At 39.0% G+C, this 19,710-nt stretch overlaps 1 protein-coding gene across 1 annotated transcript in view; it reads left to right on the top strand.

Annotated features, from left to right (window-relative positions):
- The window catches only part of LOC138946729 (angiopoietin-related protein 4-like), a 26,877-nt gene extending 7,483 nt beyond the window's left edge, over nt 1-19,394 (top strand). Inside the window, exons 5-10 of the mRNA XM_070318132.1 lie at nt 463-546; nt 2,850-2,922; nt 15,465-15,530; nt 17,087-17,142; nt 18,293-18,335; nt 19,132-19,394. Of these exons, the coding sequence (XP_070174233.1) occupies nt 463-546; nt 2,850-2,922; nt 15,465-15,530; nt 17,087-17,142; nt 18,293-18,335; nt 19,132-19,265 (456 nt within the window). The 3' untranslated portion in view covers nt 19,266-19,394. The remainder of the gene's footprint in view (nt 1-462; nt 547-2,849; nt 2,923-15,464; nt 15,531-17,086; nt 17,143-18,292; nt 18,336-19,131) is intronic.
- The last annotated feature ends 316 nt before the right edge of the window (nt 19,395-19,710 follow it).

The raw sequence follows: 19,710 nt of genomic DNA, 5'->3' as shown, positions 1-19,710 counted from the left end.
CAAAAGAAAGAGTCAGGGTGTTGAGTTCGAATCGTTGAGGTCAATAGATTGACCTAATGTTGTGATATCGCTTTAAACTACTTGTATTTGTGTTGTAGACTGAGATAGATTGACTTAATGTCGTGATATCGCTTTAAATTACTTGTATTTTTGTTGCAGACTGAGATAGATTGACTTAATGTTGTGACATCGCTTTAAACTACTTGTAATTTTGTTGCAGACTGAGATAGATTGACTTAATGTTGTGACATCGCTTTAAACTACTTGTAATTTTGTTGCAGACCGAGATCGATTGACTTAATGTCGTGATATTGCTTTAAACTACTTGTATTTTTGTTGCACACTGAGATAGATTGACTTAATCTTGTGACATCGCTTTAAACTACTTGTAATTTTGTTGCAGACTGAGATAGATTGACTTAATTTTGTGAAATCGCTAAACTACTTGTATTTTTGTTTCAGATTGAGACAATGCTGACCAAGTTGGCAACTGTTTGTTTGGGCTTTGTGTTTCTGGTTGATGCCAGCTTCATCCCTGCGTCCGAGGTAATATCTGCATGAAGTTGTTACTCTCATCTCAGTTATTTTTGAGTTCATTCTTCGCTCAAACACTGAACTATCAAACATGTTTCTAACCACCCTACCCGGAGGGAGGGGGGTAAAGGGAGAAGTGTGGGGGTGTTACCTTTTTATATTTAGTCAAGTTTTGACTAAATATTTTAACATCGAGGGGGAATCGAAACGAGGGTCGTGGTGTATGTGCGTATGTGTGTGCGTGCGTGCGTGTGTGTGTGTGTGTGTGTAGAGCGATTCAGACTAAACTTCTGGACCGATCTTTATGAAATTTGACATGAGAGTTCCTGGGTATGAAATCCCCGAAAGTTTTTTTCATTTTTTTGATAAATGTCTTTGATGACGTCATATCCGGCTTTTCGTGAAAGTTGAGGCGGCACTGTCACGCCCTCATTTTTCAACCAAATTGGTTGAAATTTTGGTCAAGTACTCTTCAACGAAGCCCGGGGTTCGGTATTGCATTTCAGCTTGGTGGCTTAAAAATTAATTAATGACTTTGGTCATTAAAAATCTGAAAATTGTAAAAAAAAATAAAAATTTATAAAACGATCCAAATTCACGTTTATCTTATTCTCCATCATTTGCTGATTCCAAAAACATATAAATATGTTATATTTGGATTAAAAACAAGCTCTGAAAATTAAATATATAAAAATTATTATCAAATTTTTTTTTTCGAAATCAATTTAAAAACACTTTCATCTTATTCCTTGTCGGTTCCTGATTCCAAAAATATATAGATATGATATGTTTGGATTAAAAACACGCTCAGAAAGTTAAAACAAAGAGAGGTACAGAAAAGCGTGCTATCCTTCTCAGCGCAACGAATACCCCGCTCTTCTTGTCAATTCCACGTGCACTGCCTTTGCCACGGGCGGTGGAGTGACGATGCTACGAGTATACGGTCTTGCTGCGTTGCGTTGCGTTCAGTTTCATTCTGTGAGTTCGACAGCTACTTGACTAAATATTGTATTTTCGCCTTACGCGACTTGTTCTTCTTGTTCTTCTCTTGGACTGCCCAAACAGTGGCACCGGATTTATGGAGCAAAGTGTCTTCTTCTTAAAAGAGATATATCCAGTTATTTCGCCTTAAACCTGACACATATCGACTCAGTTTTAAATAGTACCTTCAATCCTCCCTGGACCTGTACACCCAGCCCTCCGACCGTCCCCTTCGTTCTGCTGCTGACCCACTCCGCCTTCACATCCCTCGCTCGAAACTCGCATCTGCTGGTCAGCGTGCATTTCCCTCCGCGGGCCCCTCCGTCTGGAACTCCCTGCCGCTTGAGCTTCGCCAGAGCCCCTCTCTTGACGCGTTCAAGAGTAGGTTGAAGACTCAGTTCTTCCCGTAGCTGGCTGCGACTTTCATGTTCGACGTGATGTGTTGTGCCCCAAAAGACATTCTTGTGCTGTGCTCTGTGAGAGGTGTTTTCTTTGTGTTTAATATTATTTTGTTTTGACCTAGCTATTGATGTGTACATTGTTGTTTGTTGTATGTTTATCAGGGTTTGCTAGTGTGTGATAGGGTTCGTGTCCGTCTGTAGATGTTAGTTTCTTTGTTAGTCCTGTGTTGACAACTCTTCGACCAGCGCTTAGAACTGTACCGACGGAATACGCGCTATATATATAAGCTTCATATTGATTGATTGATGATCACATGTTTTAAAAACGTTGGAAATGAATACACATCAAAATTGTTTTCCGACGCCATAAACATTGATCGAGCTTACTCAGGACATTTTACCCAAAGACGCCATAGTTGTGAATGGTTTTTGAAGAGTAGGCACAGAACAACACAGAAAATAAGATCAACGATGAATCGGTCTCACAGGACACCCCGCACCCCCCCCCCCCCCCGGATTGAAGAAACAGGAAAACAAAAACAAATAAAAAACATGATCCTTCAACCGAGACTTGCCTCGTTACAAGAAGCCAGCGGTGAACCTGATTTGCAACACACATATTTTTGTTATTTTGAGCACAATTTAGATATGGTACAACTGATATGTTTTGACGAAGTTAAGCACACACTAAAAAACAAATTGTTATACTCACAATGTCAAGAGTATATAGTGGTCTGGAAACCAAGACACACGAAGAATTGGATCACCGTGGCTGTCATTATACCAAGGATGTATACAGACTTCTCCCAATACTAACTTGTACAGTTTTGCACAGCAATATGTGTGTATCATTCTGCTACTGCATGTACTAATACTGTAAATTAGTATGTTGTTCCATGTCGAGTTTGTCAGAACGGATAGATTCTGTTGCAGGATGTTCGAAACAAGAGGGCAGAGGTGGAACTGAAGCTGAATGGCTCAGACATGTCCTATCCCCCAACTGAAGGTGAGACTATCCGCATATGTGACCCTCCACCACGGGATGAGTCGCATGTCACCTTTGCATGATTTTCATATTTGTACATTTTCCTAAAGATATTGTTTTGCTCTATCCAGTGGTGTAAACCGTTTTAAAAAAGAGCAAAAACTGTTTGAGTTATAAGCCTGTGACTAAGGTGACCCTCACACTGTTACCAGACACTCCCCGGTGTAGCAGCCTATTTTGAAGCAGCCCAGTTTGACCGGGAGGTCATTCTGGGCTAGCCCAGAATGACCTCCCGGTCATTCTAGGCTAGCCTATTTTGACCGGGAGGTCATTCTGGGCTAGTCAGTTTTGACCCCCCTCTAGTCAATTTTGACCCCCCCTGCAAACTTAAGGAATGAGTACATTAAGACGATTAGAAACAATATTTATGCATATATGTATATAACTACATATATCTAAGGTTTGAGGGGGGGAGGGTCATTCTGGGCTAGCCCAGAATGACCTCCCGGTCAAAATCAGCTAGCCCAGAATGACCCCCCGGTCAAAACTGACTAGGCCAGTCAGTTTTGACCCCCCCCTTCAAACTTCAAGAATAAGTACTTTAAGACTTTTTAAACCGAAATGAATGTAAATGTGGACAATATTTGTTAGAAAAATGATATTACAACAAACAAAACAAAAACCCTTAACTTTTTTTCAACAACAACAAAAAAAGTTTCGACGCTTCCCTTGAAACTTCAAGAATAAGTACACTAGGACCTCTTAAAACAAAACATACGCATGTATGTATGCATCTATGCATCTCCCCAGGTTGGGGGGGTGTCAAAATCAGCTAGCCCAGAATGACCCCCCCCCCCCCCCCCCCCCGGTCAAAACTGACTAGGCCAGTCAGTCTTGACCTCCCTCTCAAACTTCAAGAATAAGTACTTTAGGACCTTTTAAAACGAAATATATGTAAATGTGCACGGTATATGTTGAAAAAATGATTTTTAACAAAATCGAAAAAAATCAAAAGAAATTACTTTAAAAAAATAAAAATAAATTATACAAAGTTTCGACACTTCCCTTCAAACTTCAAGAATAAATACACTAGGACCTTTTAAAACGAAATGTACACATATATATGTATGCATCTATGCATCCCCACAAGTTTTTTTTGGGGGGGGGGGGGAGTCAAAATCAGCTAGCCCAGAATGACCCCCCGGTCAAAACTGACTTGGCCAGTCAATGACTGCCCCCCCCCAAAAAAAAAAACAACTTGTGGGGATGCATAGATGCATACATATACCGAGAGGCATAAATTCCGCAAACGGAACTTTAAAAAATCACAAAAAATCAACTCAGTGGTGAATGTTTTCAATGTTTGAATATTTTATTTATTGGCCATTTTAGTGTTTATAAACCTTCGCTTAACAAAGCGCACGCTGACAGCGTGAAACATTTGCTCCAACACTCAAGATGTCAACTACAAATTACAGGTTCAATCTGATTTTCGTTTGAGAGCAAAATCGTTCAATGCACTATTTGCAGAATTTATGCCTTTCAGTATATATGTGTACATTTCGTTTTAAAAGGTCCTAGTGTATTTATTCTTGGAGTTTGAAGGGAAGTGTCGAAACTTGTTATAATTTATTTTTATTTTTTTAAAGTAATTTTTTTGGATTTTTTTTTCTCGATTTTATACTGTGCACATTTACATATATTTCGTTTTAAAAGGTCCTAAAGTACTTATTCTTGAAGTTTGAAGGGGAGGTCAAAAGTGACTGGCCTAGTCAGTTTTGACCGGGGGGGTCATTCTGGGCTAGCTGATTTTGACCCCCCCCCCAACTTGTGGGGATGCATAGATGCATACATATATAGGTATATTTCGTTTTAAAAGGTTCTAGTGTATTTATTCTTGAAGTTTGAAGGGAAGCGTCGAAACTTTTTTTTTTTTTTTTTTTTTTTTTTAAAGAAAGGTTTTCTCGAAAAAAAATTCGATTTAAAAAAAAAATCATTTTTCCAACAAATGCTGTGCACATATACAATACTAGAGGAATACCCGGCTTCGCCGGGGTGAATCGCGAGACAGAGACAGACAGCGTGGCGGTTCATCACAATCACCTCTGCAGGCGAAGTCCTGTCAAACGGGATTGAGAATTTTAGAGCTTATTTCTTAGCCCTATATTATCTGCTGTGGCTTCTCACATGCCAGAACATACAGACAGACAAAAGCCGCTAGACCCCATCACAAACAGAACTCTATAATACATAGGTTTTTGCCTACACACACACACAAACACACACACACACAGAGAAGCCGTATATATATATGCATATCTGTATCTATAAATATATAGAGATAGGTGAGAGTGTATTTTTCGCGTGGCTATAAATTGATTCGACCTTTTCACTTTGACAGTAAGAACAACTTACGGGTGCAAGGGAAGCGTTCTGGACAGCGCAGTGACATTCTAAAAATAGTCACTCTCAGAAACGGGAATTTGGGGTGAACGGCGCGACAGAGACAGACAGCGTGGCGGTTCACCACTATCACCTTTGAAAGGCGAAGTCCTGTCAAACGGGATTGAGAATTTTAGAGCTTATTTCTTAGCCCTATATTATCTGCTGTGGCTTCTCACATGCCAGAACATACAGACAGACAAAAGCCGCTAGACCCCATCACAAACAGAACTCTATAATACATAGGTTTTTGCCTACACACACACACAAACACACACACACACAGAGAAGCCGTATATATATATGCATATCTGTATCTATAAATATATAGAGATAGGTGAGAGTGTATTTTTCGCGTGGCTATAAATTGATTCGAGCTTTTCACTTTGACAGTAAGAACAACTTACGGGTGCAAGGGAAGCGTTCTGGACAGCGCAGTGACATTCTAAAAATAAATAGTAACTTACAACTGAACGGGAAAGCCACACGAAGGAAGGGAGATAAACGCCAAACACTGGAGAAGATAAGGAAGAGTTACTTATAATGGTGAAATGAACACAAAAACGAACATGAGTTTAGCGCTGCGCGCTGAGAGCACGTGTTGAAATATCTCATCGATGATATTGTGTCCGGGGTGTAGCTGAATACGGTGTCCAAATTTGAAAAAGAACCACCGAGAACTTTGGCGTTGTGATGTGGTGTAGCGGCTATGGTGTGTCGGTATGGGGGCCCGGGTAAGCTGAGGTGGAACCAAAATAGCTGAGGTGGAACCAAAATCGGTTCCGCGCTGCGCGCTGAGAGCACGTGTTGAAATATCTCATCGACCAGGTTGTGTCCAGGGTGTACCTGAATATGATCACCAAATTTGAAACAGATCCATCGAGAACCTTGGCCGCGCATCGCGCACAGACAGACAGACACACAGACAGACACTAGTCGTATATATATATAGATAATTTGTTTTAAAAGGTTGTAAAGTACTTATTCTTGAAGTTTGAAGGGGAGGTCAAAATTGACTGGCCTAGTCAGTTTTGACCGGGGGGGTCATTCTGGACTAGCTGATTTTGACCGGGAGGTCATTCTGGGCTAGCCCAGAATGACTGCCCCCCCCCCCAAAAAAAAACCAAAAAAAATTGTGGGGATGCATAGATGCATACATATATGCGTATATTTTGTTTTAAAAGGTTCTAGTGTATTTATTCTTGAAGTTTGAAGGGAAGCGTCGAAACTTTTATTTTTTTTAATTTTTTTTAAGAAAGTTTTTTTCGATTTATTTTAATATTTAAAAAAAAATCATTTTTCCAACAAATACTGTGCACATTTACAATATAATTTGTTTTAAAAGGTCGTAAAGTACTTATTCTTGAAGTTTGAAGGGGAGGTCAAAATTGACTGGCCTAGTCAGTTTTGACCGGGGGGGTCATTCTGGGCTAGCTGATTTTGACCGGGAGGTCATTCTGAGCTAGCCCAGAATGACTGCCCCCCCCCCCCCAAAAAAAAAAAAACTTGTGGGGATGCATAGATGCCTACCTATATGTGTACATTTCGTTTTAAAAGGTCCTAGTGTATTTATTCTTAAAGTTTGAAGGTAAGCGTCGAAACATTTTTGTTGTTGTTGTTGAAAAAAAGTACGTTTTGCTCGATTTTTGTTGTTGATTTTTAAAAAAATCATTTTTCCAACAAATACTGTGCTCATATACATATATTTCGTTTTAAAAGGTCCTAAAGTACTTATTCTTAAAGGTTAAAGGGGAGGTCAAAACTGACTGGCCTAGTCAGTTTTGACCGGGGGGTCATTCTGGGCTAGCTGATTTTGACCCCCCCCCCCCAAACCTGGGGAGATGCATAGATGCATACATACATGCGTATGTTTTTTTTTAAGAGGTCCTAGTGTACTTATTCTTGAAGTTTGAAGGGAAGCGTCGAAACTTTTTTTTTTAATAATTAAGGGTTTTTGTTTTGTTTGTTGTAATATCAATTTGTTAACAAATATTGTCAACATTTACATTCATTTCGGTTTAAAAAGTCTTAAAGTACTTATTCTTGACGTTTGAAGGGGGGGTCAAAACTGACTGGCCTAGTCAGTTTTGACCAGGGGGTCATTCTGGGCTAGCCCAGAATGACCCCCCACCCCCAAACTTGTGGAGATGCATAGATGCATTCATTTATGCGTACATTTCGTACAGGTCCAAGTGTACTTATTTTTGAAGTTTCAAAGGAAGCGTCGAAACTTTTTTTTATTTTTATTTTTTTTTTAGAGTTAAGGGTTTTTGTTTTGTTTGTTGTAATATCATTTTTCTAACAAATATTGTCCACATTTACATTCATTTCGGTTTAAAAAGTCTTAAAGTACTTATTCTTGAAGTTTGAAGGGGGGTCAAAACTGACTGGCCTAGTCAGTTTTGACCGGGGGGTCATTCTGGGCTAGCTGATTTTGACCGGGAGGTCATTCTGGTCAGTCTAGCCCAGAATGACTGCCCCCCCAAAAAACTTGTGGGGATGCATAGATGCATACCTATATGTGTACATTTCGTTTTAAAAGGTCCTAGTGTATTTATTCTTAAAGTTTGAAGGTAAGCGTCGAAACATTTTTTTTGTTGTTGTTGAAAAAAAGTACGTTTTGCTCGATTTTTGTTGTTGATTTTTAAAAAAAATCATTTTTCCAACAAATACTGTGCTCATATACATATATTTCGTTTTAAAAGGTCCTAAAGGACTTATTCTTAAAGGTTAAAGGGGAGGTCAAAACTGACTGGCCTAGTCAGTTTTGACCGGGGGGTCATTCTGGGCTAGCTGATTTTGACCCCCCCCCAAACCTGGGGAGATGCATAGATGCATAGATGCATACATACATGCGTATGTTTTGTTTTAAGAGGTCCTAGTGTACTTATTCTTGAAGTTTGAAGGGAAGCGTCAAAACTTTTTTATTTTTTTTTTATTAATAATTAAGGGTTTTTGTTTTGTTTGTTGTAATATCAATTTGTTAACAAATATTGTCCACATTTACATTCATTTCGGTTTAAAAAGTCTTAAATTACTTATTCTTGAGTTTGAAGGGGGGGTCAAAACTGACTGGCCTAGTCAGGTTTGACCGGGGGGTCATTCTGGGCTAGCTGATTATGACCGGGAGGTCATTCTGGGCTAGCCCAGAATGACCCCCCACCCCCAAACTTGTGGAGATGCATAGATGCATTCATTTATGCGTACATTTCGTTTTAAAAGGTTCAAGTGTACTTATTTTTGAAGTTTCAAAGGAAGCGTCGAAACTTTTTTTTTTTTTTTTTTTTTTTTGAGAGTTAAGGGTTTTTGTTTTGTTTGTTGTAATATCATTTTTCTAACAAATATTGTCCACATTTACATTCATTTCGGTTTAAAAAGTCTTAAAGTACTTATTCTTGAAGTTTGAAGGGGGGGTCAAAACTGACTGGCCTAGACAGTTTTGACCGGGGGGTCATTCTGGGCTAGCTGATTTTGACCGGGAGGTCATTCTGGGCTAGCCCAGAATGACTGCCCCCCCGGCCCCCAAAAAACTTGTGGGGATGCATAGATGCATACCTATATGTGTACATTTCGTTTTAAAAGGTCCTAGTGTATTTATTCTTAAAGTTTGAAGGTAAGCGTCGAAACATTTTTTTTTTTTTTGAAAAAAAGTACGTTTTGCTCGATTTTTGTTGTTGATTTTTAAAAAAATCATTTTTCCAACAAATACTGTGCTCATATACATATATTTCGTTTTAAAAGGTCCTAAAGTACTTATTCTTAAAGGTTAAAGGGGAGGTCAAAACTGACTGGCCTAGTCAGTTTTGACCGGGGGGTCATTCTGGGCTAGCTGATTTTGACCCCCCCCCCCAAACCTGGGGAGATGCATAGATGCATACATGCATGCGTATGTTTTGTTTTAAGAGGTCCTAGTGTACTTATTCTTTTTTTTTTAAATTTTTTTTTTAACATTTTATTTCCTTTATATACACATAAACACAGCATAGCATACATCATACACCGAGTTTGTCAACAAAGCGCATACACACGTACATACCTAGACAAGACGCAGACATAGACAGTAGGGTGGGATGTTGAAAAGACAGGGGATATGGAAGGGGGGGGGGGGAACTGAGGTTGTGGGGGGGGAGGGGGGGGTTGTAATTGAGGTTGGGGGAGGGGAGGGGGGTAGGTGGGGGCGGTGGTCACAATTTAGCCTCCAAGTATACATGGGGTTTAATTATCGGCATAAAAGTATTGTATGTAGAGGTTACATGCCGAGTCTCAGTGATTATCAAAAATAATGGTCGAAGTTAGCGGATCATGAAAAATGCGAGCTTTAGCGAGCTTTTTCATGACCGCGAACTGAGACCATTATTTTTGATAATCACTGAGACGAGGTGTGTAACCTCTTTATTCCTCCTTTCTTCAGTTATTGAAAGAAAAGAGGAGTTTTTTTGCGAAAGTTTGATCGAATCCTATTCTCTCAACCAGTCAACCTGCGCAGGCGATCGATTAATGCGCGGTTGTATAGTTCCGTGCAAATCATTCTATTCTGTTAACACTTCTTGTCAGTTTTCCTATTTTAGGCTAAAATCAAGTACACAGATATGCTGTTATTCTGCTGTGGCGGCAAAGGCAGATATTGTGTGTTCTGTATATGTTTTGGTATCGCTTAGGGTAATGTTTTTTCGTCAAATGGGACTAGCAGACGAACTTTTGCACCCGTGTTCCAACGTTAAAAACTGTATGAAGTTCAGTTTTCCGGGGAAAATAGTGTATGAAACCCCTTTATGTTGTTTAAATTGATGAGATGTGTGCATTTGGTTGCGTGTGATCTGTTTATTAAATGAAATATTGTTGAAAACTGACCGTCGGATTGCAGTCTGTTGTCGAAGGAACTGAGTGAAAAGAAGGGGAACTACTCTTGTCGCTAGACAAAGTATGAGTTACTTGCCTTGGGAAATTGCTTGTGATGAACGGCTTGAGCCACGGCAGATGAGATTCAGAAAACAACCGAACTCATGGATTTTATATGGAGATTCATGTGTTCAGGCCTGTAGTTGTTAATTTAAATGCGGTATGTTTGTATTGTTTGCTCCAGAGATGTATACTTCGTACATTAGAGCGTTCTGAACTTTTCAGTCGCAAAAAGTAGTACCGAAACAGAACAACCTCTCAACCCATTGCACTATCGAGGATTCAGGCTGTTGCTGGGTCGTTATTTGTTTGGTTGCTGGGTCATTATCGAAAAATAACTACCCCTACAAGTTTACAGAGGTAAAGAAGCAGAGGGGGGAATAAAACCTGTTATGAGTAAATGGGTCAGGGGGTATCACATTCAAAAATGTTCATACGAAATCAATCAATACAATTATCCTATAGCATCAATGAAAAAAGTGTCTATATAAACACCACTCTTTTTCAAATTTACCATAATAATTATTTACACTAGCATTATACTTTTCGATCAAAAACCTTTGTTTAGCAATTTTCACAAAAACATTTAGTGTTGGGACTGTCTTATTTAATTTGGCTCCAAATATACTTTGTTTGGCAAGGAGAATAAACAAATCAAAAACAGCATCCGTATGAAAGTTGTCTAAATACCCTAAAATGACTAGCTCTTTTGACAAATTCAAATTACTGCAATGTGTGAAATTTTGACATAACCATTCTGTGAAATCAGACCAGAAAAGCTTAACTCTTGTGCACTCCCAAAACAAATGTTCTAAGGTTTCCTCTTCCTGTGTACAAAAGCTACATAGTGATGTGTCAGAAATTTTCATCAAAAATAACAGGCGTTGAGTGGGAAAAATTCTATGCAGTATTCTATATTGGAACCACCTTAGGTATGTGTCTTGTGTAGTTCGCCTTATTGTCAGAAATACCTTTCCAACATTTACATCAAAATTCAATAAATTAGCCCATTTTTCCATGCACTGTAGATTGCCATCATTTTTCACAAGATGGGTATATATATGTTTTACTCCACCTTTAGCTATTTGTTTCCATACAACATCATCACCAATATGAAAAACATTGTTTAAAACTGCATCTAACTTTAGTCTTTTATGAAAATTCTTAACTGAGCGCATAACGCCCTCGAAAAAGACAAAATTCAGTTGTAAATTTGGATGTTTCAATTTAAAATCGTTATATGACAAAAACCCATCGGCTCTCATCAAGTGACCGACTGTAATAATGCCGTTTTCCATCCAATTCCTGTTAAAAATAACCTTTTTATCTATGCAAATATGTACATTATAATACAGACGCTCTGAAGCAAAATCACTCAAGGAGGTGGGGACACATTTGCATGCAAAATGTTTATAATGTTTGAAAACATCTCTCCAGAAAGGATTCTGAACTCTTTGCATCAATATGTTTCCAAACTCACCTCCTCTTTTGTGAATGTTATGTACAAGTGGACACAGAGCTTTCAGAAGTTTAGTTACTTTTCCTTCACTACAAAGGACTCGCTGTAACCATGATATCTTCAGAGCTGACAAAAAGCATTTCAAATCCACCATTTTAAGCCCCCCCCCTCTTCAAACGACTGATATGCTGTTGTTCTCTTTATTCTATCTTTCTTACCATTCCATAGAAATGAAAAAAATAACCTATTCAAATCAAACAAAAACTTATCATCAGGGTCAGGTAAACTCATAAACAGATGAGTTAACTTAGACAGCGCCAAACTCTTAATAACTGTTATTTTTCCAAAGGGTGTTAAATTTCTTCTGGACCAGGACCTGAACAAATTCTCAATTTCTACCAATTTATGTTCATAATTAAGGGGTATAATGTCATCTAAGTTGACTGAAAAAACAATGCCAAGAACTTTAAATGTTACAGGGTTCCAACTGAGCATAAGTTCCGGCATAAATTTAATATTACAATTTGTATGTGAGCCTATCCAGACTGCCGTAGTTTTCTCATAGTTCATTTTCAGACCGGATATAGAGGCAAATTGCTTCAAAACGTTCATACATGCACAAAATGATTGTTTTGAACCATCCAGAAACAGGGCGGTGTCATCTGCAAACTGGGATATTAATATTTCATCATCTGCCACCTTTATACCTTTTATCTCTGTACTCTGGCGGATCATAATGGACAGAAATTCGGCACATATTAGATATAAATAAGGTGACAATGGATCTCCTTGTCTGGTACCTCTTTGTACATCAAACCAACTGGAATATTTACCATTCACAGAAACACATGATCTAATATTATTATAAAAAGTGAAAATCCATCTTTTTAATGTCATCACCGAAGTTGAATTTGCACAAACATTTATCAATGAAGGACCAAGAAACGCTGTCGAAAGCTTTTTCAAAGTCAATGCACATCAAGAGGCCACGTATGTTATGCTTATTCACATAAAATAGAGTATCATATAATAACCTTATGTTTTGGCCAATGTACCTTCCTTTAATAAAGCCTGTCTGATCTTCATGGATCAAGTTTGGTAACACAGACTTTAACCGTTCAGCAATACAGGATGAAGCAATCTTATAAACTACATTCAACAGTGTAATGGGTCGCCAATTTTTCAAAAAACTTTTATCCTTTCCATCCTTTGGTATACAGGTAATAACTCCCTGTCTCTGGGTGATAGACATCTCTCCCTTTTCAAAGCTACAATTCAGGGATCTCAAGAGAAAGGAACAGAGATCTTTAAAAAAGAACTTAAAAAACTCAGCTGAATACCCATCTGAACCAGGACTTTTGTCGTTATTTAACTGTTTTATAACTGACATAATTTCTTGCATGGTAATTTTCCCTTCCAAACAATCTCTTTCTTCATTGGAGAGTGCTGGGTGTTCTAAGTTTTCATCAATCGATTCATTTACCAAATTTGTGTCTCTTGTGGAATACAATTCTTCATAAAAACACTTGACCTCATTACATATAAGGTCACTATCATGTATAACCCCGTTCTCAGTCTGTACAAAACACATTGCTTTCTGCACATAATTCCTTTTGTCCAGGTTACAAAAATAATTGGTATTCTTCTCACCATCACAAATCCACCTGGCACGTGATCTCACAATAATACCATCAACTCGCCTCTGCCGCACCTCACACAAATCTCGCTTCTTCTGTTCTAACATCTGTACATTACTTTCATTCACCTGATTCTCCAAACATACAATCTCAGCAAGGATTTCTCTTTCTTTCCTATCACTTTCTCTCTTTTTATGTGAGGCGTAGGATATACATTTACCTCTTATCTCCAGCAAAATCATTTCAAAAAATAATTGATCATTAATCATCAACACCAAATCTTCATCCTCAATCAAATGTATATTATTTCTGTCATAAACAGGTACAGCATATTGTATTTTAGTGTACTTATTCTTGAAGTTTGAAGGGAAGCGTCGACATTTTTTATTTATTTTTTTTTTTTTTTAAAGTTAAGGGTTTTTGTTTTGTTTGTTATAATATCAATTTTTAACAAATATTGTCCACATTTACATTCATTTTGGTTTAAAAAGTCTTAAAGTACTTATTCTTGAAGTTTGAAGGGGGGTCAAAACTGACTGGCCTAGTCAGTTTTGACCGGGGGGTCATTCTGGGCTAGCTGATTTTGACCGGGAGGTCATTCTGGGCTAGCCCAGAATGACCCCCCCCCCCAAACTTGTGGAGATGCATAGATGCATTCATTTATGCGTACATTTCGTTTTAAAAGGTCCTAGTGTACTTTTTTTGAAGTTTTATAGGAAGCGTCAACACTTTTTTTTTTTTTTTTTTTAGAATTTTATTTTAATTTTTTAATTTTTTAGATCATTTTTCCAAAAGATTTTGTGCACACATACATATATTTCGTTTCAAATGGTCCTAACGTACTTATTCTTAACGTTTGAAGGGGGGGTCAAAACTGACTGGGGGGGGGTCAAAATTGGCTAGCCCAGAATGACCTCCCGGTCAAAATCAGCTAGCCCAGAATGACCTCCCGGTCAAAACTGACTATGTGTGAAAATGGCCTGTTACACCGGGAGGTCATTCTGGGCTAGCCCAGAATGACCCTCCCCCCCTCAAACCTTAGATATATGTAGTTATATACATATATGCATAAATATTGTTTCTAATCGTCTTAATGTACTCATTCCTTAAGTTTGCAGGGGGGGTCAAAATTGACTAGAGGGGGGTCAAAACTGACTAGCCCAGAATGACCTCCCGGTCAAAATAGGCTAGCCTAGAATGACCGGGAGGTCATTCTGGGCTAGCCCAGAATGACCTCCCGGTCAAACTGGGCTGCTTCAAAATAGGCTGCTACACCGGGTCGAACAAAAGACTCTTTCGATCACAATGCACTCCATATCACCGAGAGAATGGTCGGGCTGGTTGAAGTGCACTGTGAGAAGAGTACCTGTGTTCTTCCCAATGTGTGAGCGGTGGAGATAGAACCTTTCTCTGAGACTGTTTTGAGTCTGCCCCACGTACTGGGCACTGTGGCATTTTTTACACGAAATGAGATAGATGATGTTTTTGGTGTCACAAGAGAAGTGTTCTCTGAGAGTGAAAGTTTCACCTGTTATATATATATATAAATATGTGTGTGTGTGTGTGTGCGCGCGTGGGTGTGTTTGTGTGCGCGCGTGTGTGTGTTTGTGTGCGCGCGCGCGTGTGTGTGTGTCTCAGTGTGTGTGTATATGTGCGTGTGCGTATGTGTGTGTCTGTGTGTGTGAGTGTGTGTGTGTGTGTGTGTGTGTGTGTGTGTGTGTGTGTGTGTGTGTGTGTGTGTGATCGTGTTTACCCCTCTGACTCAGTTTATTACAACTTCTGCTTTACCTGCTGGCTTTATGCTCGCTGCATGTTTAATTCTAAAGTTATGATGTTGCGCTATATAAATGCTCATTTATTATTATTATTATTATTATTATTATTATTATTATTATTATTATTATTATTATTATTATTATTATTATTATTATTATTATTATTATTATTCTTGAAGTTTGAATGTCTTATGGATAAGTATTGATCTTATTCAATCTCGCTGTCTCTGTCTCTGTCTGTCTGTCTCTCTCTCTGTCTCTCTCTCCATCTCTCTCTCTCTCTCACTCTCTTTCTTTCTCTCTCTTTTTCACTCTCTCTTTCTCTTGTTATCTCTCTTCCTCTGTGCACAGATGAATTAAAAGCAGTTCTGAAGCAAGCAGCCGATGCTCTACAAGAGGCAGCTCATCAAGTTGAAGGTAAGGTGCATCTTGACCTGTCTTCCATGTGTTTATATGCTTTCAACGCTGCGTACTCCATGGTTACCGAAGCGTATTACATGGTTACCGAGGGCAATGTTTTGCTGTTTTCCAAGATTGGTTGCAAAAATAATATACATTCATCCGCAAACACGATCTATCGCCTTTCTAAAACGTATTGATTAGAAACACCGTCATTATATTCCGAATTTAGCTTACGAAATGCCATTCAAACGATAATTGTACACTCGCTCAACCAGGACAACAATGTCATACTACGTTTTACAAACAAATTACAAAATAAAACTCAAAAACATGTTTGAGAAAAAGATAAATAATTCAATGGGGAAAACTCTGGTTGTCGAAGCCCTTGTCATACGTTTACAGACACGCATTTACCTCATTTCAAGTCATTTCAAGTTTCGACATTTGTTAACGATTCACACTGTGCCGTTGAAGCACTTCAATTTCACGTAGCGGTTAATATTTAATCTGAAAGCGTCTCCGACACGCAGCATCGGGTCAAAGGTCACCGTGAAAGATTCAAGGCGAATAACTCTCGAACAAAATAATCGTGAATCAATTACAGCAGCAAAATCATGATATACTACGCTTTTTCGACAGAGGCTCGGGAATGGCTGAAAATCGACTCTTCAGAAAATATGCAAACTATTCAGGACTCGGAGTGTGTAATCTATATGTACAAGAATTGTAATCCCATGTTAATTTGTTTCATATCGAAACGCATCATGTTGGGTTGTGTTGTGTTGTGTTGTAGTGTGTTGTTGTGTTGTGTTGTATTGGGTTGTGTTGTGTTGTGTTGTGTTGTGTTGTGCTGTTGTGTTGTGTTGTGTTGTGTTGTGTTGTGTTGGATTTGGTTGGGTTGTGTTGTGTTGGGTTGTGTTGTGTTGTGTTGTGTTGTAGTGTGTTGTGTTGTGTTGTGTTGTGTTGTAGTGTGCTGTTGTGTTGTGTTGTGTTGTGTTGTAGTGTGTTGTTGTGTTGTGTTGTGTTGTGTTGTAGTGTGTTGTTGTATTGTGTTGTAGTGTGTTGTGTTGTGTTGTAGTGTGTTGTTGTAGTGTGTTGTGTTGTGTTGTGTTGTGTTGTGTTGTGTTGTGTTGTGTTGTGTTGTGTGGTGTGGTGTTGTGGTATGTTGTGTTGTGTTGTGTTGTGTGGTGTGGTGTTGTGGTATGTTGTGTTGTGGTGTGTTGTGTTGTGTTGTGTTGTGTTGTGTTGTGTTGTGTTGTGTTCAGCCATTTCAGGTTGAACTAAAACTTGACGGTTCCATGTTAACATCTGTGTTTCCTGAGCGACTCTAAACGTCCATCATGCCCAGTTCAGGAGGATTTAAAATATGTCTGCAACTGGATAGCTTCCGTTCCGTATATGCTAGAGTTTAATGTGTTTTACGCTAACATTTAATCATACTAACTTACAAGCTGTCAAGCTGGTGATTGCCAAGTTTGCTGACCATAAGTCATGTTGCATGCCCGTTGATTGTGTTGTTTTGTTTACTTGTAGCCGTATATATATTGCAATTTGCGTTTCTCATGTTACAGATCCAAACTCGAACGTGACAATGGAATCTTTCCTGAAGCGAGATGTGCAACCCGTGGTAAGTGGGGACTTCGGAACTTTAACCCAATAATTAAGGTACATTCCTTTTGGTAAAAAACCACATTCCTGCTCATAACCTCTAATCGGCCCAAGTTGTTACCATGGTAACTCATTCAAGGCGCGTCTAATTGTCCCCTGTTTTCCCTCCCGGCGCACGATTTTGATCCATTTAAAAAAATAAAAATAAAAATCAACAACACAAGATAACCTGACATACCTTACGTTTTTGCAAAGTTTGAAACTTGCTCTTTAAGAAAACATATGAAACATTTGAAAGAACATACCTTTTGTTGTCTTCACATCCAGTCAAAATACATCTTCGAAGCAAACAAAGACAAAAACAATGTCTATGTCAGTGGGTTCATCATACACAATGTCATGATCGACACATCATTGTCCGAATCATCACCCAAATCATCGTCCATTGGCACAAAGTCGTCACCAGAATCTAAAATATCATCTCCACTATCATCATCACTAAGGTCAAGATCAGAACCGCCCTGAATAACATGTTCTAGCGCTCTTTTCAAGTTGATACGTCTTGTAGCAGAACAATCCGCCATCTTGGAAATGTCAAACGTGTGGGTCGCACACCGTCAAAAAATCAAACATTATTCACAATTGAAGGGAAGGAACTGTGTACAGTGAATGGTACCACAGTAGAAAGACTGAAGTTTATTGCGGAGGTTGTTTCTCTTGGAAAGCGGGATCGACCGTTTACACCGTTAACAATTCGGTGCATCCGTCGTATTGATCCATCCGACGTGCCGGTGTCACGAACTGAAACCTCTGCTGAACAATCCTTCTCATTGCGGTCAATGCGCATGCGCCAATCTTGGACTTAAAAAATGCGACCCTTTGAACGAACGAACCATGGGTTAGGGTTAGGGTTAGGATTAGGGTAAGAGTTAGGGTTAGGGTTAGGTTGTTCACGACCTGATTAATCTCTCCATGTTAGCGCATGCGCATTGACCGCGATGAGAAGGATTGTTCAGACAGATTTTTTAGTTCGTGACACCGGCAACGCAAAGTACAGGTGTCGGATCAGGGAATCCGACACAACGCGAATCCCTTTATTACGACACATACCAACAATCACAAGCCTGTTTGTGTGTCGCCTTGTGTGTCTTACTTTTCATTTCTTTCAGGCTTCCTTGGCTGAAGAAGCTGTTAACCTGAGCCCTGCCGAAGGTATGTCTTTTAGTAAAGTGTACTGAAGCAAGGCTGTCTCATTTCCGTTCTTTGAAACGCCAACAGACATATTCTGCACACACTAAGGAGTAGTCTGTTTCACGCTGACACGCAGAACAGATTTAAAAATATAATTTAAATAAGAAACATTTCCTGTCTGCCTGTCCGTCTGTCTGTCTGTCTGTCTGTCTGCCTGTCTGTCTGTCTGTCTCTCTGTCTCTGTCTCTCTCTGTCTGTCTGTCTCTGTCTCTCACTTTCTCTCTTTCTCCCTCCCTCTCTCTCTGTCTGTCTGTCTCTTTCTCCCTCCCTCTCTCTCATTCTTCTATCTCTTCTTGTAAAATATGACAAACAATTAAACATATTGCCGCGAAAGAAAAGATTGCATCACAATATAGCAATTATGATGCATACATTTATGAACAAAAGAGCACCTCGCTAAATTTGTAATTAATAATCTGTGACACACGAATGCATTTCTCATCCCCCTCTTCCTAATTGATTGCAATAAATCAAGCCTAAACTATTCTGGCAAGAATATCGGTAACTCACTACCTTAAATGGCTGATTGTAAAGAGAAGCAGCACTTGCTTACAGCATAACCCTCGTTGTAAAAAAACAAAACCACACTTTTCTTATCTTATCTTCTTGTCTTGTCTTATCTTGTCTTGTCTTGTCTTGTCTTGCTTGTCTTAATTGTCTTGTCTTAACTGTCTTGTCTTGTCTTGTCTCTCACACACACACATGCATCTTCGACAAAAGAAAACCCCACTGACTATATCATGTTGTTTTGATTCAGATGATCACGTTTCACAAGTGAAGCGAAAGAGACGAGGAGTAAGCGTGAGAGTCCGTGTCAGCGCTCGCTGGGGAAAAAAGAAGAGATCGGGCTTAACAAGATCGGTTTCCGATATCGGTCGTCCGTTTTTTTAAGCTTTGTACTATGATCGATTGACTTGGCTTCTATTCCGACCGTTACTGCTTTCCATTTACAATTCTTGTTATCTGTTCTTTTGGTTTTCGATCTCATGAGATATAAATAAAGCATTAAGAAAAACTAAATCTGTTGGCAACTTGTTTGAACAAATACTGTAACGTACCTTATAAGCGCCCATCGACCCCCTTGGGCACCAATTCTGCTCAGAAATAGCTTTATTTGATTACTTGGTATGTACATTTTGATATGGTGTGATTCTCTATATAGTGTTAAATTTCAATGTCACGTCCTCTGTGACACGCACGCGTTCGTGTGTGTGCAAGTGCCATGCAAGTTCCATGGCAAAAATAATGCCTTTGCAAATTTATTGTGGAAGAAATGCTCATGTCTCAAATCAAAACTGAAAATGAATACTCAAGATCTGCTTTGTATGACCGGTGT

This window comes from Littorina saxatilis, linkage group LG14, assembly GCF_037325665.1.
Source record: "Littorina saxatilis isolate snail1 linkage group LG14, US_GU_Lsax_2.0, whole genome shotgun sequence".
Classification (NCBI taxonomy): Eukaryota; Metazoa; Mollusca; class Gastropoda; order Littorinimorpha; family Littorinidae; genus Littorina; species Littorina saxatilis.
Note: the sequence above shows the minus strand (reverse complement) of the source record. Positions and strands in the feature narration are given on the sequence as shown.